The 26,240-nt window shown below is 40.6% G+C and overlaps 1 protein-coding gene across 1 annotated transcript in view; it reads right to left on the bottom strand.

The window, feature by feature from the left end:
- Ros1 (ROS proto-oncogene 1, receptor tyrosine kinase) overlaps positions 1-26,240 on the bottom strand; it is a 136,397-nt gene that overhangs the window by 77,914 nt on the left and 32,243 nt on the right. Inside the window, exons 8-19 of the mRNA XM_052163597.1 lie at positions 23,689-23,890; positions 22,992-23,068; positions 21,582-21,701; positions 20,317-20,501; positions 18,904-19,001; positions 13,514-14,010; positions 11,078-11,290; positions 10,108-10,218; positions 8,654-8,832; positions 7,649-7,840; positions 2,465-2,565; positions 418-632 (exon numbers count right to left, since the gene is read on the bottom strand). Coding sequence (XP_052019557.1) covers positions 418-632; positions 2,465-2,565; positions 7,649-7,840; positions 8,654-8,832; positions 10,108-10,218; positions 11,078-11,290; positions 13,514-14,010; positions 18,904-19,001; positions 20,317-20,501; positions 21,582-21,701; positions 22,992-23,068; positions 23,689-23,890 — 2,190 coding nt within the window. The remainder of the gene's footprint in view (positions 1-417; positions 633-2,464; positions 2,566-7,648; positions 7,841-8,653; positions 8,833-10,107; positions 10,219-11,077; positions 11,291-13,513; positions 14,011-18,903; positions 19,002-20,316; positions 20,502-21,581; positions 21,702-22,991; positions 23,069-23,688; positions 23,891-26,240) is intronic.

Below are 26,240 nucleotides of genomic sequence, written 5' to 3'. Positions count from 1 at the left end.
AAAGTATCTCTAAAATTGTTTTTAATTTTTGCAGGCTATAATTTTAAGATTAAATTTGCTGTATACAAATAAAAATACTATTTTTTTTTCTTAAGAGTTATGTTGAAAGAGGTAGAATATCTATTGAAATATCTATTAAGCCGGGTGGTGGCATCGGTGCACGCCTGTAATCCCAGCACTCTGGGAGACAGAGGCAGGTGGATTTCTGAGTTCGAGGCCAGCCTGGTCTACAGAGTGAGTTCCAGGACAGCCAGGGCTACACAGAGAAACCCTATCTTGAAAAAACCAAATCCAAAAAACCAAAAAAGAAAGAAAGAAAAAAAAGAAAGAAAGAAAAGAAAAGAAAAGAAGAGAAAAGAAAAGAAATATCTATTAAAGAGAAGCATAAAAGTAATAGGTATGGATAAAATATTGTACCTGGCAGAGGCTTCAGAGATGTCTGTATAATTGTAAACTGATTGAATTTTGCTGGCTCTGAAACAGACACACTGGTTCTCTGGCCTATTTCCTGTGCTGTAATGATCCTAAAGCCATTGATCCAGAAGAGTCTACCACTGTAGTACATCAGTGCATTCTGGGAAATTTCAGAAGTACTCCAGGCTGCAAACTCTGTGATGGTAGCATCCCCGCCACTGTTAAAATATAATACCAATGAATGTGCATCTGGACTGGGAGGGAGGACTCGGAGATACAAGTACTCATGAAATTATGTGCTTCTAAATAAATGCACGCTTGTCTGTGAACATAAGCAAAAAAAGAAACTTGCAACAACTTTCAACATATTTACTTACTTTTATATTAAATTGATTTTTAATTTTTTTCTTAAATTACCAAACTTAAACCAAATTTTCTTATTATTAATCATTATATATAAACATATACATATGTATGTATGTATGTATGTATTGCAAGAATATACAAAAGTTTCAGGCTTGAATAAATCCTTGTAGTTTGGGTAACACTAATATCACAACTTAAACTATTTACATGTAGTATTTCTTATGCTTCCATAACACTTGCAGTCACAGAAGACCTAGTGCTAAGTTCTCACAGGCCGTGGGAAAAAGTTGCCATCTAGAAAGAAAGCCACAACAAATGGTTAAAAAAAATTGCTATTTGTTCAAAAGGTTCAATGAAGCCATATGAATAGAGGCAGAGGTCTTGGAGTCACCAAGGACTTACAATAACCCAAAACTGGAAGCAGCACAATTATAAGTTTTTTAAAAAAGAAAGTCTATTGGAAGAAGTTGGAAAAGCAGATAGCCAATGACCAAAGAATTTGTGAGAGTTTACCCAGGATGAATAGCTCCATTTTAACATTTATAAGAACCCCAATCCACAGATACACAAAACAGTCACTGGCCTGGGAGAGTGTCCTTCTGATCTACCTAACAACTTCACTCAGTCATCTCACCTGAAACCCAGTTCACATAAAACCACCAACAACAACAAGAAAAGATGCTGGAAAGAACCCAGGTATCCCTCAACAGAAGAGTGGATGCAAAAAATGTGGTATATCTACACAATGGAGTACTATTCAGCCATTAGAAACAACGAATTCATGAAATTCTTAGGCAAATGGATGGAGCTAGAGAACATCATACTAAGTGAGGTAACCCTGACTCAAAAGGTGAATCATGGTATGCACTCACTAATAAGTGGATATTAACCTAGAAAACTGGAATACCCAAAACATAATCCACACATCAAATGAGATACAAGAAGAAAGGAAGAGTGACCCCTTGTTCTGGAAAGACTCAGTGAAGCAGTATTCGGCAAAACCAGAACGGGGAAGTGGGAAGGGGTGGGTGGGAGGACAGGGGAAGAGAAGGGGGTTTGCGGGACTTTCGGGGAGTGGGGGGGCTAGAAAAGGGGAAATCATTTGAAATGTAAATAAATTATATCGAATAAAAAAATGTTTTGGAAAAAAAAAAATAAATAAATAAATACAAAAAAAAAAAAAAAAAGAAAAGAGTCTGCATGCCCGCATGATTATGCTCACACTGCTTTGCAAATGAATGAATTTGTTGTTTCTACTTCTTTTTTCAATTAATTTAACAATGTTTTTTATGTCAATCACTTTTACTCTTTAATTTTCCATGAAGTGTCTATTTTAACGTGTTTTTTCTATGCATCTCTTCTATTTTATCAGAAGTATTTTCCATGTAAATCTTCAATATTTATCATAAAATGTTTTTACTTATTTTTTTTCAATAAAAGCACATGCTTTTCAAAAAAAAAAGAATGAATTTGCTATTGGTGTAGGTTGATACTTAAGCAGAAGGTAAGCCTGGATACAAAGAATTGAACAGCTCATTTAACTGTTTATAAAAAATAAGCATAATACCAAAAGTTCTGTGTATAGATGAAGCCTATCTCCTTTCATCAAGGCGTTCTCAGGAAATAAAAAGACATATTTACAAAGGCAGGGCATTCTCTGCGAGACTGCCAGGGATCATCTTACCTCCATCCTCGAAGAACAGCTGTGTACAGATGAATACACTGATTGTCCTGCACCAGCCAGTACAGGAGCCCGTCACTGAGGTCTAGAGTTAGAGCAATAACCTGAGCAGAAAACAAGGCAAGAAAGTGAACCAGGCCTGAGGACATAGCTCAGTTGGAGAGTGCTTGCCTAGCATATCTGAGAATATCTGCTCAATCCTCCATGCTGCAAAAATAAAAAGAAAGTGAATCAAACACAGATTAAAATATACCTTTGTGAATAGGTCAGACTTTAACTATAGACTTCTTAACATCTCTTGAATAATGTACTCGGGCATTTTTGCCTTCCCTAAATATCAAATCATATAAATATACTTTATGGAAATATACATGGATTATCTAAAATTCTTTACAAGACGGGAATGCCAGGTATTCAGTTTTATGCTCATAGTGGTTCTCAAAGTGTGGTTCTCAGCTGAGCAGCGCCCCAAAAGTTTTAGAGAATACCATTGCCAACCTACGCCTGAGCTACTCAGTTTGACCTAGAATTTGCACCAAGCTTGCCCAAAAGTAGCTGTAGCTTTAGACTGTTTAGTCACGCAGGGGAACGATTTTTGTTGTTGCTAAAACCAGTTATTCTCTATGGATGGGTCCTGCCAGGAGAAAGCTGGTCTCCCAGGAGCACTCCCGGGCTCAGAGGTGTGCTTTCCACTTTCTGTCCAATAACTGTCCTGAGCAGGACTGGCTAGGGGCACACACAGGGCACAGGAACAGTGGAGCAGCTGGGACAGGATTCTTTCTATCTGCATCTGAACCCAGGAGCTGGGTCTATTCCACAGCCCACTGTACACAAGTCCCGGCAGAAGAGAGCTGGTCTCCCAGGAGTGCTAACACAGTCTTACAGGTCCACAGGAAGGACAAACTCCAGCCAGAGACAGTAAGACCAGCTAACACCAGAGATAACCAGATAGTGAAAGGTAAGTTCAAGAACCTTACCAACAGAAACCAAGGCTACTTGACATCATCAGAACCCAGTTCTCATACCACAGCAAGTCCTAGATATCCCAACAAACTGGAAGAGCAAGATTCTCATTTAAAGCCACATCTCATGATGGTGATAGAGGACTTCGAGAAGGACATAAATAACTCCCTTAAAGAAATACAGGAGACCAGGGGTAAACAGGTAGAATCCCTTAAAGAGGAAACACAAAAATCCCTTAAATAATCCCACATAATTCCATTTTGCCACAAGGGTTGGATGACTGTAATCCCAGTGAAGACCAGAAGAGCAGGAGTTCAAGGACAGCCTCTGCAACATAGAGACTTGAAGGCTAGCCTAAGCTATGTGAGACTCTATTTCTTCTCAAAACAAACAAACAAAAAAAAACAAAAAAAAAAACAAAATTAACTAATGTACTTTCTGTTGATTGCATCCAAAAGTATTCCGGCACAGATTTTAAAGATGTATACATGCAGAGCAGTCATGTTTCATATCTGTCTAGGTAGGCCCTGAGGAAATACTGTTTGTTCTTGGAAATAGAGGGCATGAGTCAGAAGAAACTATTGAAGAGATCTTTCTGTTGTTCATTGCTTTCTTTGGCTTTTATAGATTTGTTTCAAGTAGCTGAGAATAGAGGAAGTGCCCATAGCTTACACAGATGCCCAGAGGCATCAAAAGGGTTAAAATGATGACTTCATCCTTAGCAAGATAAACAGTTCTTAAATGAGTTAATTAATTAATTAATTAATTAATTAAATATAATTATCTGTTGGGCAGATGTCAATGTTGGGTGCCTTCTCCAATCTCTCTCTACCTTATTTTTCTTAAATAGGGTCTCTCACTGCACCTGCAGTTCATCCTCTGGCTAGACTGGCCAACAAGCTCCAGCGTCTACGTGTCTGTGCCTTCCACTAGTGCTACAGGTACAGCCACATGGCTCTGTGCCTGGCTTTGCCTGTGGTGCTGAGGTGAAGCTCAATTTCAGCTCTTCCTTTGGATATTTATGATAAAACATACTAGAGATTTCAAAATTACAAAACAACTATCTCTGTTTTTACCAAAAGATTCCTTAAGTCTTTGCCCAAATGCAACACAGTATCCAAAGGATAACAAAATCCCAGATGTTGGGTCAGCATTCCTGTGCATCTCTCCACAGTCCATGTCTAAGTAAAGCTAGAATGCGTCCAATATGTCTCTGTAACAATTATCACATCTATTAAAAGCTGACATAAACTGAAATCTTTATACTCAAGTCTAATGCTCCAAGCTAAATTTGTCAAATACGGAAAAAAAACATGCTAGAAGATCTCCTTTTTTAAATTATATAATTGTGTCTTTCTACATATAATTAGGTGATTGTGTTTTCTTACATCTGCTGATTAGAAGCAGCTTGTATCTGTGATCAGTCCACAAGTAGCATGAAGAAAAAGCAGTGAGCTATATAAAGAAGTTTTCCCAGTGCAAAACAGTACCAGTTCAAAACACACATCTCTAAGGAGATGGTACCACTGGTGAAATACATGCTGTACATGATCTGAATTCAGATCCTTTGCCTCCATGAAAGTTAGTGTGTGCCAGGGTTCATCTGTAATGGCAGTGCTGGGAACCACAGATAGGTAGATCACTGGAGTTTATCACACACCAGCTCAGCTGAATCGATGAACTCCAGGCTCAGTGAGGAAACTTTGTCTCAAAAAAATAAAGTGAAAAGAACCAGATTATAAGACCCTATTGCTAAAGATGACATGCATCTTGACTGTATGGACAGGAAAACCAAGCTGAAACTAAGCTGGAAACTTTCTCCCTTGTGACTAGCTTTCAGAGTCCAGGAAGGGTTTCTGCAAGCTATTTAGAGAAAAAGGCATTAACAGCCTTACCTCATTTGACCCCTAGTAACTATAAGAACAACTTGCTGAGCAATATGTGTTCACTTGTGCAATAGTAACACTACTATTAAAGGACAGGCGGTAACCAACTCGATGACTACATTTGAGGCTCACTCCACAGGAGAGAATCCATGCCCTGTACTGAAGACCTCATTAAAACCTAAGTCAGGGCAATTATTACAGCCTAGAGGAAGAAATAAATACTGTTGTTTAATTGACATAGCATCAAGTTGCCTTCTAAATATCTATGTTTATATCTATAAATAAAGGAAACTGTCAGCCATAACCACAGAAGCCTCCTTACAGTTAAAAATTGAAGTAGAATTTCTGGTTTCTTTGGAAATTCAGTTGTGCCATGTGATGTTTTTCTGAAAGCTGTCTTGTGGGAGAGGATGTTTTGCTGAAGCAGATACATGAGAGGATGTTTTGCTGAAACAGACAGACAAGATGTTTCGCTGGAGCAGATGCTTGAGAAGGCTCATAATGTTTAGACAGAATATAAATATAACCCCACAGACAGAGAGAGGACGCTCATGCATTGTCATGCCTTGCAATGCTTCGCTGGTCTTCATTTCTCTTCACTTCTGTGGTAGTCTAACTCTTGCCGTTTCCACTGGCTCATGCAAATTCTGTGGAGCCTTGCAGTTTCTGCTGGATCAAGTGCTTCTGCTGATTTGTGTTTGGGTTTTGCTACTTGGACTGGACTGCTGATATCCTCACAACAAAGATTGAACTTATCCAAAGTACAACTTCTAAACAAGTCCACAGCCCCCTTTTTCTACTATCCTTCTTCCTCAGATACCTCTGGTCAGTGGGCTAGAAGGTAGACTGAAGTATTCAAGAGCGCTAATTAAAGTAGGTTTTGAAAAATCTAAACCTACAAACGATGGCAAATGTGTAGACTCATGGCTGCTCAAGGAATTAAAAATAAGTTAGGATGATTGTGTAAGACCCCCCAAAAACCGAGGGTGCCCCAGCACCCCACGCCCCAGAAAGCGACACCCAAATCACTCTTGAGAAATGGTCTCGATGCAATAGCATGAGGATTTCTTTATTTCAGAATTCTGGGTTCCATAGCCGTGCACCACGCAGGGTTAGAGGACTATGGACCCCGAATGCCGAATTGCGACAGCTTTTATAAGTTTACGACAGAGCCCTCGAATCACAAACCAATTATTTCTTAGCATGGAGAGCCTGCGAAATGTGAGCCAATCGATTTGTATCACTCTATAGTTTTTAGGACAATCAGTTTAAATTATTGGAGCTCATGCTCAGTGGACCAATTAGTTTCTTATAATGTCTATAGCTGAGTGAAGTCCTACTTAGGGATAATGGCATAAGTAAGTTTACAGAAGCAAGATAAGTTTAGCCCATTTCCAGTTACCCTGTGGGGCCAGGATCACCTATTCAAGGCCTTTCTGCTAGGTCTAAACAAAGGGCGGGCTCTGGAATGTGACCTTTTACCTAGTTTCTAACAAAGTGAGATAGCATTTTAAACTCCTGATTTCTTGGGGTCATTAGAGTTAGGCTGTATTATTTTCTATCCTTTCATTTGCTCAGAGCCCTTCACAAGACATGTATTCAATGTCCCCTAAGGCTCAGTAGCTTTTCAGAATACAGGTAGAAAGAATACAAGAGCTGGAAGATAAAACCAAGAGCTATCAAATGATGTCTTCTGGATGAGACACAGCTATTGAACTCATGAAGGAGTTAAGGAAACCTACACTCAGTCCACACAGGAATGTGCACTTCAACAGGCATGTATGGAGGAAGAACTCAGGGGGCCCTACCCCTCACTGTTGTACTATTGGCTTCCATAGATTTGGCAAGAGTAGGAGCATTGCCTTTAGTTGTAGAGCTACTCATGACCCCAATTGTCTCCAATGCATAGTTCTAATGCAATGATCACACCGATGGTCCTGTTTAAACTAAATCAGTCACCAAACAAACCCAGAAGCCATTAACCTACAAAAGCGACTCGTAGGAATGAGTGGGGATTGACAGGGATGTGAGAGAAATAAATAAAGGATGAATCAAGTACATTGTATACATGAATTAACATTAAAAAAGCTATTCAATGTGGACTCACTCAGGATAAGGCAAACTACAAAAATCCCTGTTTTATATTTGAACTGAGTAATTAATTAGTTCTGACCCCCAAATGAGGCATAGGGAAATGCCAGTCATACGGTGATCTTATTCTAACAGTGATCTTATTCTAATTCCACCTCAACTAAAGAAAGTAGCAGCAGCCCTGTCATTCCTATAGAATGATCACTTAGTGTCATTTAATAATTGCATCCTATTTTTATTTTGTCACCTTTTTCCCAGAGAGCCAGGGCTGAGCCTGTAGTACAAGAGAACTTTCTCCATTGAGTCTGGTGCTTTCAACTGAGTAGAGTGTCGTCCAATAGAGATAGCCACCAACTGAATCCACGGCCATGTCATTCACCAACAGCTTCACGTGAGTCACAATGTCCGTGTGTCCCGTCAACACAGACTGCCTTTGGATCTAGAAAACGTGACAATATTGCCAGATAATTCTTTTCAAATGGCATCGTTATTTCTGAATGGTGAAATCCAATCGCTAGTAAGATCTCTCCCTCATTCACACGTTCATTTACTCATTCAACCACAGATACTCAGGATTCTGTGGTACTGGTTAAGCCTTGGAAAATGCTAGCAGACCTGGCAAAATATCGCCATAGAACTGGTTTATTTTCATGCCTAGGAGAAGTATGTTGAATTAAAACATTCAGTTATCATAATTATATATCCAGTTAGAATACCTATGAATACCTTCTTAGTTTTTCAGGGTCTCTCCAGGTAGCCATGGCTGGCCTAGATCTCATTCATACCAGACTGGCCTTGAACTCAGGCATCCATCTGGCTTTGGGATGGCATCTATATGGGATTAAAGCTGTGTACCACATGACAGAGACAATTTTGATGGGGCTAAGCATAGAACTCAGTGGAAGAGCTTTGTTCAGCATGCACTAGGCTCTCTATTATCCCCATGAACCACCAAAAAAGGAGAGAGAAAAGAGAGATAGGGGAAGGGAAAGGGAGAGGGAGAATTTTCTTAAACTGAGAGGGATACACATGTCTTTATAGAAGATGAGCCTTTTCCTTGCTCCTCTTTACTACATATTTTCCTCATTTTAATTCTTATAATTATTGAGTACTATTACATGCCAGGCACTGTACTTTTCTTATTCTTAAAATATTAGTTCCCAGGCCTGGAGAAATAGCTTGATACCATGCAAGTCACTGAAATGGGAAGGCATTTACTTTAGAGCACCCAAGAGGCCAGGCTCTGACTTACCACATATGTCTTCCCAGCCCAGTAGAGAAAATGACCCAGCCACTCAAAGGCCAAAGCACCAGCTCCTATGATGCTGGGTATGTGATAATTCTCTGAGATTTCCATCCCATTCAGAGGCCGCACATAAACGTTGCCTTTTGTGTCGCTGTAGTAGAGGCTGTTGTTGTACCAATCCATATCTCAAAGCAAAGACACACAAACAGCACTTATTTCCAGGTACAGTAATAGAAGTCGGATGAGCCAATCACTCTGATGCCTATAAACTATGGTGCGGACATAGCTATTGGTGAGAACTTATGGGTCTGTCAAGCATATTTCAGTAAGGGCTGATTGTGGTGGTGCAGTCAGGCCCTTATGCCTCATTCTTGGAAAGTGGAGGCAGTTAGAAGGCTGCATATTTGACACCAGCCTGCTCTATATTTCATGTCTCAAGCCAACCAGGGCTTCATGGTAAGAAGCTGTCTCATACACACTAAAAAAGACTATTTCAGTAAAATAAATCCCAAATCTCAACCCCTCAAACCTGGAAGGGGAACAAAATTACACAGAGCACCTGTCTGACATTGTCTGAGGTGTTTTGTAATCTAATATAACTTCCGAAACAGTGATGGCAAATAAGAAAAATTATTATTTTCGTAGATCCCATGAGACTGTCTGTTCTGTCTGAGGCCTCAAGATCAAAGAGAGGGAACCAAGTTTGCAAACAACTCCAGGTCGCATTCTTTCCTCTAGCATCACGCTGACCTTCTTAGTCCAGTTCTCTTGTTGGGTGGGAATGCTGTTGTCAGCTTAAGGACCAAGTCAAAATATAAAATAAGTAGGTAACTATAGACGAGATCATCCTCAGGCAAGATCCTTGTCTCACCACTTTAGAAAGAACACTTCTCGCAGTAGTGCTATGTGGCAACCTCAGAGTCCTCCTTGTCAACAGTTTTTCCAACACTGTTTAAAATGCTAATGCATGCCAGGCATTGGTGGTGCATGCCTGTAATTCCAGCACTCTGGGAGGCAGAGGCAGGTGGATTTCTGAGTTCCAGGCCAGCCTGGTCTGCAGAGTAAGTTCCAGGACAGCCAAGGCTATACAGAGAAACCCTGTCTTGGGGAAAAAAAAAAAGAAAGAAAAGAAAAAATTGCTATGCAGCAGTTTTCCTGATCTAGTCTTGTGACAAAGCCACAGTAAATGAATTAAGAAAAGCTGTCTCAGCAGAACAAGACAGGTGGCTCTTGAGGGACAATATTGATGCAATGAAACTCATGAGCACCAACCAAAGCCCTTCCGAAGCAGACACAATAAATAACATTCCTACCTAAGAGCTGACACTACCTTAACAATAGCACTGACAAAATCCTCTCATCATGGTTGCCCTGGTAACTGGAACTCTGTTCTTTCTTTGCTGAGTCACCTGGCAAGGCTTCGGAATAGGAACCTACAGTGGGTAAGAGAGGGTGTCTACCTGACACATTTCCTACATCAGAGGACAGGAATTCTCCTGGGCCAAAACTACTGAGTGGTTTGCTCCAGAGCCCGTCTTCTTTCACAGCCATGATGAATGGTGGCTCAGTAGCTATATGGTAAAATAAAAAGATATTAATAACAAATATCACATAACGCATACATTGTTTAAAGGCAGGCTTTCTCTATGTAGCACCAGGCTGGCATCAAACTCAGAGAGATCTGCTTGACTCTGTTTCCCATGTGCTGTGATTAAAGCTGTGTGCTAACACACTTAACTATAGAATACTTTTTTGAAACATAAAATGTCAATATTTTGAGAAAAGATTACAGAATGACATAAACAATTACATCTGTTTAGTAGAAGGAGCTATCCTGTTACGTGTTATTCTTATTTTTACATAAATATTTGAAATAAAATATAAAGAGGGGTACATACTCATGCTACCTCTGTAAGAGTGACTCACAGTGTCATACCAGGGACCTGTAGTCACACCACTATCACCCTCCCTACCCACTGTGACTTCTTTCTATTATCTTATTCTGAGAATCCAGAAGCAACTATGATGAATATACCTATACCTATACCTATACCTATACCTATACCAATACCTATACCTATACATATATGCTATCATTTCTTTCAACCAAGATAGTGAAATTTGGTGTTACTCATAGATCCTTCAACTTCTCTAAGACCTAACAGAAGACTAAACTAAGAAGTAATCAATGAAGAAGAAAATGAGATTTCTTCAAATCTGTCCTGAAGTGTATAAGATATCAGGTAAGAAACATAAATATTCACAATGGTTTATTAGATTCCCTGATCTCAGACTGAAAATTCACCCTCAAGAGATCAACACTGCTCATTCTTATCTCTTGATAACATTTGAAGCAAGAAACTGAAAAGGACACTCAGGCCAAACCCTTTATTGCTCAGATCACCTCCTAGACCCATGTCATCATCTTACCTGGTACCAGGGTGGTACCCACTGAGGGTTCTGACCAGGGACCTGGGCCTTTAGGAGAACTTGCTCTCACAGAAACCGTGTACTTTGTCGAACTCTGCAGTCTGGGTACGTTAAGCATGGTCCCGCTTATGTTCAAGAAAACTTGAGTGATTTCAAGAATGTCCTGGGATGAAACTTTGACCTCATAAGTCCAGTTCTGCCAGGCGGAAGGACCTAAGGAGTTCAATAATGTCATTGTCCAGAATGTCACCATGAGGACAGACCAAGGAAGTCTTAAAAACTAGCCAGTAACCTATCTCAAATTCAGAGCCATTAGTCCTGCTTGTTCTACTAACTGGGTCAGTGTGATGGTACAGGTGATAGTCGTGCCGTTTCACCCCTCACTTAGCTTTATGGAAGAAGACAGCATTTCCAGCAAGGCGTGAAAGTGTACTTTTAAAAACAGTTTTGAGTTTGGATATTGCCATGTAACCCAGGCTTGCCTTGAATTTGTAAATCTTCCTGCCTCAACCTCTCAAGGGCTAAGATTATATGTGCCACCATCCCCAGCTAAGACTGTCACTCTACATGTTAGTGGGATTCTCAATAACACTAACAGACATAACCAGGCTCTTAATCTAAAAAAAAGGCCTCTAACAAGAGGTAAAATCAACTTGGGGGTGGTGGAGAATATAACCTGTCAATTCATTCTCAATGTGTGTGTAAAAGATCAGGAGGAGGAGGTATCCTCATATACCCCAAGCTAGCCTTGAGCTTCCCACATAGCTGAGGATGGCCTTGACCTTGAACTTGTAACTCTCCTAGTTCCACCTCCTGAATTACAGGTGTCCACCACCACATCCAGTTTATGCATTGCTAGGGATTGAACTCAGGGCTTGGTGCGTGGTAGGCAAGCACTGCATCCACTGAATTCCATCTCAAGCCTTCATCCTCAGCTATTTTTGGAGGTACATAGCAAATAGACATAATCAGTTTGTCGTGAAGTTAAAAAAAAAAAGTCAAACTTTACTATTACTGCCTGATGGATCAGAGGCTGGCAAAAGTTGGTCCACGGGGCAAAGGTGTTCACTGCCTATTTCAGTCAGGAAAGTTAAGCTCAAACACAGTTCTGCTACCCATTTATGGCTGGTCTATAGCTACTTCCACAGCAGCACAGAGTTCAGCAGTGATGACAGAGACCACCTGTTCACAAAGCTGGTCTGAATGAAAGTGGCCACCATAGGCTCCCAGAGAGTAAACTACCAACCAAAAGCATACATAGGCTAGACCTCTACACACACACACACACACACACACACACACACACACACACACGTAGTAGATGTAGCTTGGTCTTTATGTGGGTTCCCACCAACCAAAAGCACACATGGGCTAGACCTCTCTCTCTCTACACACACACACACACACACACACACACACACACACACACACACGTAGTAGATGTAGCTTGGTCTTTATGTGGGTTCCCACCAACCAAAAGCACACATGGGCTAGACCTCCCTCTACACACACACACACACACACACACACACACACGTAGTAGATGTGTAGCTTGGTCTTTATGTGGGTTCCCCAATAACTGGAGCAGGGCTGTCTCTGACTCTGTTGCCTGTGAATCCTGCTCCCCTACTGGGCTGCCTTGTGGGAGAGGATTGTGCTTAGCCCTGCAGTGACTTGATATGCCAAGGTGGGTTCTTACCCAGAGGAGCCCTCCCCCTTCTCAGACAAGAAGATGAAGGGGGTAGGAAAGGGGCTGTGGGGGGGAGGGGGAACTGGGAAGGGGCAGTAATCAGGATGTAAAGTGAATAAATAAGAAGATTAATGGAAAAAATGAAAATGTCTCCCCCCCCATAGACTCATAGGAATTGGCATTATTGGAGGTGTGGCCTTGCTGGAGGAACTGCGTCACTGGAGGTGGGCTCCGAGATTTCAGAAGCTCAAACCAGGCCTAGTGGCTCACTGTCTCTTCCTGCTGCCTTGCCCATCTGGATAGAAACTCACAACTACGTCTCTAGCAACAAATCTACCTGTATGCCACCATGCTTCTCACCACGATGATAACACATTAAACCTCCGAATGGTAAGTCAGTCCCAATTAAGCGTTTCCTTTATAAGAGTTGCCATGGTCACAATGTCTCCTTACAGCAATAAACTCCTAAGACACCCTTTTTTTCCCTAAAACTTTCCAGAGCCTACGTGCTTCCTACCATATGCATTCTGTCTATCCAGAGATGGAGAGTCAAGTTTAGAAAGGTTTGAGGGAATGGCTGAAATTCATGCAAGCCCTGAGCCTAAGTCTGTATCTACCTGGCTAGTTGCCAAACTAGAAAGTCAGTACATTTCATATGTCCAAAGGTGGATGGGCTATTCTTTTGTGGTCTGCCCATGGAGTACAAAGACCCTACTACTAACAATAAGTGCAAAATAAGTGCTCACTGGCGCCTATGGCGAGAGCTGGAGGCTTCCACTGAATAAGGGCCTCTCGAGAACCAAACAGCACTGAGACCTCCTGTGGATGTCCTGGCAGAGGGTATGACTGGACGGAGGAGCCAAAGATGGCCAAGTTACCAAACCCAAATTCTTCTATGTGACTCAGGTCGCATCCCACGATGAACTCATTGAAAGACAGGGAGTCCTGCTGAAAAATCGCCTTGCCATCCGTGATGAGGAAGTCATTGTTTTCACAAGCAAAGCTCTTCACATTCCCAAGGGGGACCCAAGGCAGGATCCGGTGGAAAGCAGAGCCATCCAGAAACGTTGACATGAAGACTTGCATGGTGTCATTGAAGTAAATGATCCGCTTGGATTGTGGCTTTACTGCAAAGTCCTTTAACGTGCCACTCTCCACAATACGTACAGCTTCGGTGTCCCTGCCAGGTGGCAAAGGGAGATTGACTCTGTAAATGCCGTCTCGCAGGAGATAAAAGACGTACCTGAGAGAGAGAGAGAGAGAGAGAGAGAGAGAGAGAGAGAGAGCATGGTATAAATCAGCACAAGGATAGCTTTGTAACTTTCCAGGCTAATTGCTGTACTCAACCAGTACCATGTATCCCAGGACTTCCCAAGGGGCAAAATAACAAAGGTCAGAGCTGGACATATGCCCTACTGATTACAGTCAGAAGTTGAGAATTCCATCCTGTTTTATAGTGCTTATAAGGGACTTTTCAGAAGAAATAGAATTAAGACTAAAAAGTATCTCTAAAGATTTTTAGACCTAAGAATATTATGTGAAAATCACATAGCTAGGGTTGGGGAGATGGTCAAGTGAGTCAAGTACTTCCAGGTAAGCATGAAGAGCTGAATATGGAGCCCCAGAAGTCATGTGAAAGCCAACCTCGGCTTGGAAACTCCAGGGACAGTGAGATGTAAATCCTAGCGGCTCATTAGCAAACAGCCTACCAGAAAATGCCAAGCTGTGTGTTCAGTGAGAGACCCTGTCTCACAAAACAGAATGTGATGGAAGAGGGCACCCAGCTTTGACCTTTAGTCACCATGTGTACACAAACAGACAAGTGCGCACTCACACACACACACACACACACACACACACACACATTTCTAAAAACATTTCCTCTAAACTATGCAAATTCTTTTTTTTTTTTTTAGAATTTTTATTTTTTGGGCTTTTGTTTTATTTTTTATATTCTTTGCTTACATTCCAAATGATTTCTCCTTTCCCAGTTCCCCCCTCCCCATAAGTCCCATAAGCCCTCTTCCCTCCACCCATTGCCCAATCAACCCCCTCCCACTTCTCTGTCCTGGCACTCCCCTATGTTGCTGCATCAAGCCTTTCCAGGACCAGGGCCCTCTCCTTCCTTCTTCTTGAGAATCATTTGATATGCGAATTGTGTCTTGGGTATTCAGAGCTTCTGGGCTAATATCCACTTATCAGTGACTGCATTCCATGTGTGTTCTTTTGTGATTGGGTTACCTCACTTAGGATGATATTTTCCAATTCCAACCATTTGCCTAAGAATTTCATTAATTCATTGCTTTTATTTGCTGAGTAGTATTTCATTGTGTAAATATACCACATTTTATGTATCCATTCCTCCATTGAGGGACATTTGTGTTCTTTCTAGCTTCTAGCTATTATAAATAAGGCTGCTGTGAACATAGGGGAGCATGTGTCCTTATTGGACTATGCAAATTCTTAAGTCAAATTCGGTCAATAAATTTTCTCATGCATTGACAATCATCAATAGAAAATTCATCAATGATAAATAGAAAAAAAAAGAAAAAACATTTAAGCCATTTGTATTTTGCTACAATTAACAGAACTACTTTGTATCTGAAGTGTTCTAAACTTATGAAGATCTGTCTATAAATGAGTCAGGCAGACACAAGTGTTCCATTTTGTAAACAGTAAAGAAGTACCCAACAAGTACTGACCAAAGATGTTGAGCAGGGCCACCCAACTAGCCAGAGAAGGAAGCCAACAGAAGAATTAAAGGTGCGTCACCAAAGGCCTAAAGAGGTGGCTCAGTGGTTAAGAACACTCTCTGCCCTTTCAGAGGACAGAAGTTCTATTCCCAGCACCCCTATCAGGGTATAGCAGAGTACAGGCTCACAATAGCCTATAACTCCAGTGGATTTCAGGCCCATAACCTCTGACGGCACTGGTACTCAAAGTACTCAAATGCACACACACATACACACACACACACACACACATACACACATGAAAATAAAATAAATACATTTTGAAGATGCATATTCTATATGAGGTCTATCCTCATAGCAATGAACAGGTAATGGAAAAAGAAAACACATGGCTCAATATTTAACAAAAAAATCAAACATCAATGTAAATTTTTAACCAATGGGGCTAGAAAGATGGTTCAGCAGTTAAGAGTACTTGCTGCTATTCTAGAGGACCTGGGTTCAATTCCAAGCACACACATAGTTACCATCAATAACTTCAGGTCTAAGAGATGTGACACCCTTCATCTGGCTTCCTCAAAAAACAGGCATATAATTGGTTCACAGACACATAGGTAAGCAAAACACTCATACACAGAAAATAACTATTTTTTAATTTAACTGGTATATAAAATCATTGATTGGTAGCTAATTTAAAATGTGTGATCATGAAAATAGATGCTGGTGAGTTAGTACAGTTTACTAACCCAACATCTTGTTACATTCCAACTTGCATCACAACTATTAAACCATTTTTTTCTTCTCAGTACTCGGTCCACTGTTATTCCTCTTACTGATCTTCCCAGATCTTTAAAACTGTGTCCACATTCCAGGCGAATGTAAAGCCCTGAGACACAAACTCACTTTGAGATAGAAGTCCAGGTTGTTTGCCTCAACCAAGAATGGTAGTGGACAAACAGAATGGCTCTTGATTGTCTACCCTACGAAGTTGAAAAATTGTTACATGTATCTAGAGAAACTTAAAAGAAAAGCAGTCTGGGTTAAGGAAGCATAGTCCTTAGACTGTGGCAGGGAAGAAAGCAGAACTTCAACCTGGATCACTATGGGAAGAGGAAAGAAAAGCAGGAAGAAGAAAGGAGAGTGAGAAGAAGACACCAGAAGTGGGAGAGGGATGCAAAGCGCGAGATGAAGGAATGAGCCAAGATTCATGTCAAGTTGAAACTCCTCAAGGGCATGATATAATGTGCAAAACTAACTGCATGAAGGACACCACCAGTACAGCTGCAAACCACTGCACATGTTATGTCTCCCATAAGACCACAAACGTACTGAAAGGTACATGCTGATTTTTATAGAAACTGTCTTGTCCAGGTAGAAGATCAGAAGGCAGGGCCTGATGCAACACGTCTTATCCTGGGTCATTGCGTAGCAGCTTAGGTGATTACTGAACCAACTTTTGTCCCAATTTCCCTGTCTAGCAAAAGGACCTACAGCAGGATAAAATGATTATTGGGAGAAAGAGCCTAGAAATAAGTTAAATACAAACAAATCAGTATAAATCCTAATTATCATGATCGTTTCAGATCACGCTTCAAAATCTAAGCACAAATCCATGTTTTTCTAATGGGAAATGGGGATCACCGATTATCTCACTGTGCTAGCCTAGGAAGGCTGACTTGGTGAGTCAAGTTCATTATCAACAGAATGACGTAATATCCTGTAACTAACAGCAACAACAGAGCATTCCATATATATTCCATATGCTCTTAGACCCTCACAAATGGAAGAAATCAGAACTGGACTAGATGATACTGGGTGCATTCAGGTGGTGTGAACTAATAATTAAACTTTTCATTTAAAACTTGAAAAACCAGGCAATGGTGGTCCTAATTGGTAAGTTTATTGTGATGCTCCGTGCCTTTAAATGCAGCAGTCTGGAGGCAGGTAGTGCACCTTTAATCCTAGCACTGTGAGCTCAAGGCCAGTCTGGTCTACAGAGTTAGTTCCAGTACTGTCTGAACTATAGTTGAAAATTAGAAGTACTAGAAGAAAACAGAATATTCTTCAAGACATAGTAGGGAAGAACTTTCTAAACAGTATAGGAACTAGCCCCAAGTATCAGTAGACAGGACCAGGCTGAGAAGAAAGCCACTGGCAAAGGGGACGTCCCAACTAAGAGGCCACCTGTCCTCTGAGGAGGAGTCAACACAGACACCACCTTGGTGGAGAACAAGAAGGCTCAGCTGGTGGTGATGGCCCTTGGTGCAGACCCCATTGAGCTAGTGGTTTTCCTGCCTGCCCTGTGTTGAAAGATGGGGCGCCCTACTGCATCAACAAGGGAAAGGCCAGGCTGGGGTGCCTGGTCCACAGGAGGACATGCACCAATGTTGCCTTCACACAGGTTAACTCGGAAGACAAGGGCACTCTGGCTAAGCTGGTGGAAGCTCTCAGAACCAATTATAATGACAGATATGACAACATCCACTGCCACTGGGGAGGCAACGTGCTGGGTCCTAAGTCTGTGGCTCGCATTGCCAAGCTGGAAAAGGCAAAGGCTAAAGAACTCGCCACTAAATTGGGTTAAACATACACTAAGTTTTCTGTACATAAATATAACTACATTTTTAAAAAAATAAGCCAATTTATTCCCACAATAAAGAAAAATATTTGATTTCACATTGAACATGCTTATAAGTAAAGAGTTTGTTGTTATTTAGACATATTTAGAAAATAACCCCCAAAATAACTTTCTATATTTTTCCCAAACCACATTCATGAACACTTAACATACATACAGTATCTAGTATCTTCATTTCATTCTCAGGATGATACAGCTTGTTGTTGAAACTTAACAAGACAGACTTGCTTGCTAAGGAATCTCACTGCAACTGAGCAGCAGCACGGCTGAACCCAAATGTGTGGGGACTTTGTTTGTTTGTTTGTTGGCTGTCTGTTTCATTTTTCAACATCAGAGAAAAGGAGTCTTGGACTTGAAATGTGTACTTTTCCTCAGCCATCAAATCCTATCACATGGGGATGGATGCTTATCAGCCTACTTATTAAGTCGGCCTCTTGACAGATGTAAGGAGCCAGAGCAGGAGATGAAAAAGAACTGTATGGTTCAGCTACAGAGGCACATAATGAAGAAGCTTCCCAGACTGGCTGTTAAAGAGAGCATGAGCTACTGATTCCCATCGTAATGTAGAGTCAAGTCTTGGACTAGAGTCTTGGTCCCAAGTTCTCTAAGAAGAGGTCATTAACATGTAATTGTACTTTGCTCTAGAAGGGGAAGCAACCAAATTTGAACACAACTTTAATTCAGTTGACCTAAAATGAGGCCCTCAAATGGACTCCTTAAGTGTTAAAGTGCTGTGATCACAAGAGAGATTTGCAGAGATTTTTGCCAGTGGAGGAGAAGTCATGTTTACAAGGCTAACACTTACCCATTATAGGAATCAACCACAACTTTCTGAGGTGCAATAACAGAGAACGGAGTAATTTCCTCAAAATTGGAGCAATTCTCTAAGTCACAGACATATACCTAGCAAACAAAAGAGTATACCAATAGGATTAATGTCTGGCTATATTCATCTTAGCCACCAAGTATTTCCTGAGCTGTTCCATGCTTGGAATTGTGATAAAAGCTATGGAGTTTTTATTTTTTAAAAAGCATTTAAAGGATAATTTAATTGGTGCATAGCTGTAATCCCAGAGCTGAGACTGAGGCAGGAAGATCATGGATATTGGGCCAGTTATATAAAAATACTTAGTATGAAACAAAAAACAAAAAACAAAAGGAACATTGCATCTTATGTCCTAATCAGCTTATTCTATTAGTACCAATAATATATATGTTTTTCTTGGTTTATGGAGAAACCCAATTATTTTTAAAACTTCTGCTGGATACTTCAAGCTTGTGGGCTTCAGGGAGAGTGGTTGTTTTTGTTCATTGCATTAATCATACACTTAAAAAATGAAAGCTGGAAACAGTATCTTCTCAAAAAATCCAGTACGGGCATATTTTCAGAGACCTACTAAAATAAACCCAGGTTGCCATATAATTTAAGATGCTTGCAGGGAATTTTACCCATGATGGACAATCTCACACTGTACAGAGCCATAATGGGGAGTCATTCCACATGGTACAGCAGGAATTTTTATCCTTGGATGGAGTGCTAAGAGTGTACTTGACCTTGGCCAAGGACAATCCCTGGCTTCAGGCAGGAATCTGCCATTAGGACATAATAGGGAAGTAGGTTAAGGAAGTAATTTTTATCCTAGGGTGGAGAAGCTCAGTGAAGGTTAAGCTCAATGTTCCTCCAGGTCTAGGAATTCCTGAATTAAGCAGGTGACCCACCCAGCTGCCAGAGCAGTCAAGACAAGAACCTCCAGGAGAAGCTAGACAACTTCCACCGGAACTCAACCCATGAGTCTGAGGGGAAGGGTTTGCCCAAATTGTTAAAAGGTCTGACCGCCATTAAAGTTTCAGCCTCAATCAATGAAACATTGTCCTGGCCCTCCTTCCTTTCGCCCCTCTCCCATTCATCCCTCAGCTTCTGTTCCAGCAACCCAGTTCGTAATAGCTACAGGCAGCTATGGGATACAACACACAGTGATAACAAGCAGATAAATTATCATTAATAAAAACTTGTAACCATGAAAAGCCACAAATAATGATGACTTAATGGCAGACCAGAACTGGCTCCCACTATGTCAAAGGTAGACCATTTTGTAAAATTAAGAAGATTATTCAATGCTAATCTAGGATCTGAAGTCAGTAATCAGTGAGCCAGACCTGTGGTTACCATCAGATATGCTTGTTAGTATTGCTAACTAGTCATATTCCCCTGACTCACCAGTTTATCCATGATGAAATACATCCTTTGGTAAAGCCAGTCTATGGAGATGGAAGAGACCAGACCTGAGCCTTGGTAAAAAATTCTCAGGTCAGACACATCAGACATGTTGGCCACACCCTTCATCCATATGACGGCTCCTTCTGAGAAATAAACCACTTGCTGCAGAGTGTGGACTGATATTCCTTGAAAAGCCAAGCAAGCACATTCACATGGTTAAACTTAGACTGAAGCAAACTCGTCTTTAATATTAAAGTCAATTAGAAGTTCTTATAATTTAAAAATAGTCTTCTATATTCTTCCAGTACATACAACTTATATGTGCAAATATGTTGGGTAGTTTCATAATGTCCATAAAAATACTAGAAGAATTCAGAATAGTATAGCCCACAAGCATTCAAGAGAATACATCCTAGAAACACTGGAAAACTTTGGGGTAGAGTAGACTTGAAGAAGGGTTGTTTGTTTTGCGCAGAAGAAGTTCTCCAAAGCCTCAGTCAGACATGTTTAAGCACATGCCCTATCGAGGCGATATCCCCAGACACAAAAGCATATTCAGATATTATTTTATTGCCTGGGAGTTTCATAAATGTCTTTGGATCAGATCCATGCCCCATTCGCTCCCCTTTAATTCTTCCTCTATCCCAACCACTGTTCCTTTGTGAATTCTTTTTTCAAGCCCTCTTGGTCCACATAGTGTTTCTAGTACATGTGTGGGTATGAAGCCACCTCAGAATATGAGCAGCCTCTCAGGGGTCTTGAAATACCAGTCACGTGACATCTCTCAGCAGCCAATAGTTTTCAAGAGCTCCTCTCAGAGGATCTTTTGAGCCCTCCCCCATCCGTGCTGGAATCTTTTTCTGCCTTGATCTTGCACATTCACTGAGTTCACATGCATAACTGCTTAGTCATATCCAGAGAACAGTTTCCTGTGCCCATTTTGGCACTATGAAAGCTCTCCAGAAAGGATAAAGCTTCCAGGACAGTACCCAGTCTGATTTCTCCATGTTCTAAGACTAAAGTAAGGGTGTCTACAAAAACTGTGTCTTCTACCAAGTTCTGGAGGATAACCAGGAGCATTGGCAATATCCTATAATGTTTCAGGGATCTATGGGGGCCCAGAGATCAACAATGCAGAACACGTGAACCATACTAGCTCTGGGATCCAAGGGCAACTTCTAATATTCCTCTATTCCAGAAGTTTTCTTCCAGAAATTCCAGATATATTTTTTCATAGTAAAGAGACATGATTCTGTTAGACTGACCTGTAATATTATGATGTATAGCATCTGACCAAAGGCAATGTGCTTCATCTACTAAGTACTTCAAAGACCTCTTTCTTAGAGATGTTTTTCTGGATAAAAAGAGCCATTGTTCTTCTTGAACTGAAAAAAAAAAAACATGATTTATAGGCAGACTGGCCAACTATAACAAACTAACACAGAAAGTTTTAGTACTTCTACACAAGGAAGATAGCACTTTTCTTAAAAGACTGACTAAATTTTCTGGAGTCACTTTAGAGGTATTGCAACTGTGACATAATCTTCATAAATCCATCATAGGAAATATGATGACAGTCAAGTAGGACTATGAGACCATATCATGTGGCGTATTACATCATTTCAACATCCTTGTTCCAAAAGAAGGTAAATCATTATCCCCAGTCAGGATATTTTTCTTAGTAGGCGTAATCCAGCCTCAACCTAAGAGGGTTGTTACATAATTTGAGCTATGTTGACAAAGAAAAGTCTTGAAATAAAATGTGAAGGCTACAGAACTCTGATATCCTGTTCATCTGGAAACTGATGCAAGGTCTGCGGGTGATGGACACTTTCCCAACAATTAATAAATGGTAAGCAACCTTAACCTTGCTCTATTTTTAACTTTTCCTTTGGACATGCTTCATGCAGGACAGGAATGCCTCTCTTTTCCTAGAGTCTAGGAACAGTCAACAAAAATTGGCTGATAATAAATGACATCTGATACCACAGCATAGTTGTGTGCAGATTGGAGCAAGGGATAGTCAAGTCAGCAGACATAATTCTGGTGAAAGTAGAGAACAGACTAAAGGAATTTTGAGTCAAGACTCTTAACTCATTTCTACCAAAAATTACCTAGTGCTTCTTAGAAAGCATTTGCTCCTATAAGTACCAGTAGTTTTCAACTTCTCAACGTAATTGTTTAAACACAGTAACCAAAAAGGAATAATTACAAAAAAATTAATACACACACTGAATTTTCACAAAGTTAATATTTAAATTCTTAATTTTTAGGTATACTTAAAACATTGAAGCAGGCTGGAAAAATGTCTAATGTAACAATACACATGTAAAGTAATGTCAAGATAAGAAAGTTTATATGTAACTCCTCAATTTGTAAATGCAAATTACCATTACTATTGACATAAACTAAAAACCAAGAATTTGAAGCCATCTTTCTTAAAATTCTTACTTTTTTCATTCTATTTTTCAAAATCTCAAAATTCTAATATCAACTATCTATCTAACCTATCTGTCAAATACAAATAATGTAAAATTAAAAATTATCAGGTACCAAAAAAAGAACATGCATGAAATCAAGGGATCTTGAGGTCTTCCATATGACCTCTGAACTCTGAGCTGTACCCCAGTCAACATTTATCCCTAGGAAACAAAAAGACAGGGCCCAGACCATACCTGCTGGGGATGGGGTGGTAATTAAAGATTCCGCTTCTGGCCCTTCACCGACTTCATTGACTGCTGCAATAGAAAACCTATTCCAAAAACAATTTGGAGAGATGCGTTTCACATGGCATGTTGTGAACATGAGATAAATATAGGGGCAACAGAGATTCTATTTAAAGATCCTGTGGTAGCACATAGATCTAGTTACTCAGTGTCACTGCTCAGCACCCAGAGACTATCAATCACATCTTTGTTTGCATTCCCCAGGAACAGTTCAGGGTCACTGAGGTCAAAAGCCGAACTCTGCTATCTGCATGACCTCCATTGCTCCCCTTGTTTAAAGAAGTTTTAGTAAATTCCACAGAGGCTAACGATAATAAAATAATCTTCAGTGGTTAATAAACAATACCACTAACAGGATTTTACCTCCTCGTTTTTTTCATGTTCGATTAAATAAACAAATTACAGCCATGGTATATATGCTATCATTGCCTCATATTTATAAGGATCCTCTGCTATATTGAAGACATTTTTGCTTAGAATTGTGTGATCTAATACACATGCAAATTGAGAAAAAGTACAACTTCAACACAATGGGATGGAGTCAGTGGCATGTCTCTAAATACACTTAACTAATTTTTAGCCAGATTTCTTAAATCATCATCATGACTGCATTAAGGCTGATGTTGCTTTTCTGTTTATCTCTTACCTGTAGGTGGTGTTTGGAAGAGTAGAATAAAACTGGAAACTGGTTCTCTGTGTCCCTGAATCTAATTTTTGATTTTTACTGATCAGCCTTAAATTATAACCCAAAATAGGTCCGCCTGGGAAATAGGGTGGAGCCCAGCTGACCTCTACAGTGTCAGGGCTTGAGCTTTCGATGTTCATAATGAAAGGCGCAGTTTCTGGAACTGGAGAGATAATGAGCGACATGGTGAGGGTACAAAGTGTAGATTGCTATGCTCTTAGACTAGAATAATGAGAAAAATGTTTCCAAAGGTTGGCAGAAATAAGATCTTTTGATTGATACTGAAAATGTGACCAAGGGATGGGAGTTAGAATTTTTCAGCTGGAATTCTTGCTCCCTTAATCACACCAGCTAAGAACTGAGCTACACTAAGACTGTTGCATTTCTTCAACTTTAACTTATAAAATAATACAATATTGGAGCATTGGATAGAACCTATCTTCTAGAGAAAGAGCTGTCAGAATCCTCTGGAGATCTAAGGGAATGGTGAGAGGGAAGCACATTAGAAAATGAGAATCTGGCTGATGAGATGGCTCAGCGGTTAAGAGCACTCTGCTCTTCCAGAGGTCGTGAACAATTAAACAATTAAATCTTTAGAAGAAGACAAGGAGGAGGAGAAAGAAGAAGAGAAAGAAAAAGAAACAGAAGCAGAAGCAGCAGCAGGAGGAGGAGGAGAAAAGAAGAAGGAGGAGGAGGAGGAGAAGGAAGAGGGGAAGGAGAAGGAGAAGAGAAGAGAAGGAGGAGGGGGGGGGAGGGGAAGGAGGAGGAGGGGGAGGGGGAGGAGGGGGAGGGGGAGGGGGAGGGGAGGAGGAGGAGGAGGAGGAGGAGGAGGAGGAGAAGGAGAAGGAGAAGGAGAAGGAGAAGGAGAAGGAGGAGAAGGAGAAGGAGAAGGAGAAGGAGAAGGAGGAGAAGGAGAAGGAGAAGGAGAAGGAGAAGGAGAAGGAGAAGGAGAAGGAGAAGGAGGAGGAGGAGGAGGAGAAGGAGAAGGAGAAGGAGAAGGAGAAGGAGAAGGAGAAGGAGAAGGAGAAGGAGAAGGAGAAGGAAGGAGAAGGAGAAGGAGAAGGAGAAGGAGAAGGAGAAGGAGAAGGAGAAGGAGAAGGAGAAGGAGAAGGAGAAGGAGAAGGAGAAGGAGAAGGAGAAGGAGAAGGAGAAGGAGAAGGAGAAGGAGAAGGAGGAGAAGGAGAAGGAGAAGGAGAAGGAGAAGAAGAAGAAGAAGAAGAAGAAGAAGAAGAAGAAGAAGAAGAAGAAGAAGAAGAAGAAGAAGAAGAAGAAGAAGAAGAAGAAGAAGAAGAAGAGGATCTACACAAAACAGGAATCAATAATGATCACAAGATGACCAAGGCAAGTCATAGGACTCTTTCCTCCATGAACTATGGCACAAGATGACCAAGGCAAGTCATAGGACTCTTTCCTCCATGAACTATGGCCTGACTAGTTCCAGATGTAAATGTGCTTCAGATTAACAGGAATTAGAATAATCTACTTTGCTTGTACTACTATCTGCCCCGACAATCCTTTACAATCCTCCAAAGTCCCTGGGAACCCTAAAAGCCTCACTCATACCCCACCGTTGCAGTGGATGAAGGGAACATGAGTTAAATGATGAATCATTTACTCACAGACTCTACATACTTTGAGAAAAAAGACCAACAAATGACTTTGCCAGCCAAACTCTGTTCCATGTCTCTGCTACTAATTATACCTTATCCCCATGGAATATTCTTGTATCTGCTCTCTCCACAGAATGGTGTTTTAATGTCTTTGATCTTGAATAGAGTTCTCTCCTTCTGAACACTTTTGGCAAATGTTCTGCCCACCCCTGGTGAACTAGAGGTATCATGAGTGAGACAGTTTATCCAGCCCACTAGATTGTCTTTAGAAGGCCTTTCCATAAGTTTCACAGCCTTCCTATGATACAATCCCTCCCAAACTCTCACACTTATTATTAGCAGACATCATTAGTTATCATTAGCACACAAACATCTTTGTGTTTCTCCTTACTTTTATGTGCTCAGTCACCTATGTGAAGAGGAAAAAAAGAAACAACCTCCAACTGAATTAAAATCAGGATGTCAACAGCAACTCATTAGAGTCAACGTTCAGATATGATCTGCTCCACTTCAAGCAAGTTAAAAACCAACCACACAGCAAAGTAGGATTGTTATCTAAATGTATCACACACACACACACACACACACACACACACACACATGTCTCTTTAGAAAGTAATAATCTGTCTTATAAACACTCCTTTTGGTTGGGGATAGGGCTTTCTTTGTAATAGTCCAAAGGAAAAGTGCACTAATACCAACTAAAATCATATAATTCTTATGGCCAAAGAGAATATAAAACAATAGGTATGAACATAAGTATCTGAGTATCACTGTGGCTTCCTCATCAGCAGAAGGTATAACTAGAGCTGGCAACCTGATAAAATTAGTTGGGGACATGTCTCCTTCCTTGGTAAGTGTCCTTTCTTTGATAATTTGGTCTCAGAGATTCTGTGACCACCT

Source organism: Apodemus sylvaticus, chromosome 19, assembly GCF_947179515.1.
Source record: "Apodemus sylvaticus chromosome 19, mApoSyl1.1, whole genome shotgun sequence".
Classification (NCBI taxonomy): Eukaryota; Metazoa; Chordata; class Mammalia; order Rodentia; family Muridae; genus Apodemus; species Apodemus sylvaticus.
Note: the sequence above shows the minus strand (reverse complement) of the source record. Positions and strands in the feature narration are given on the sequence as shown.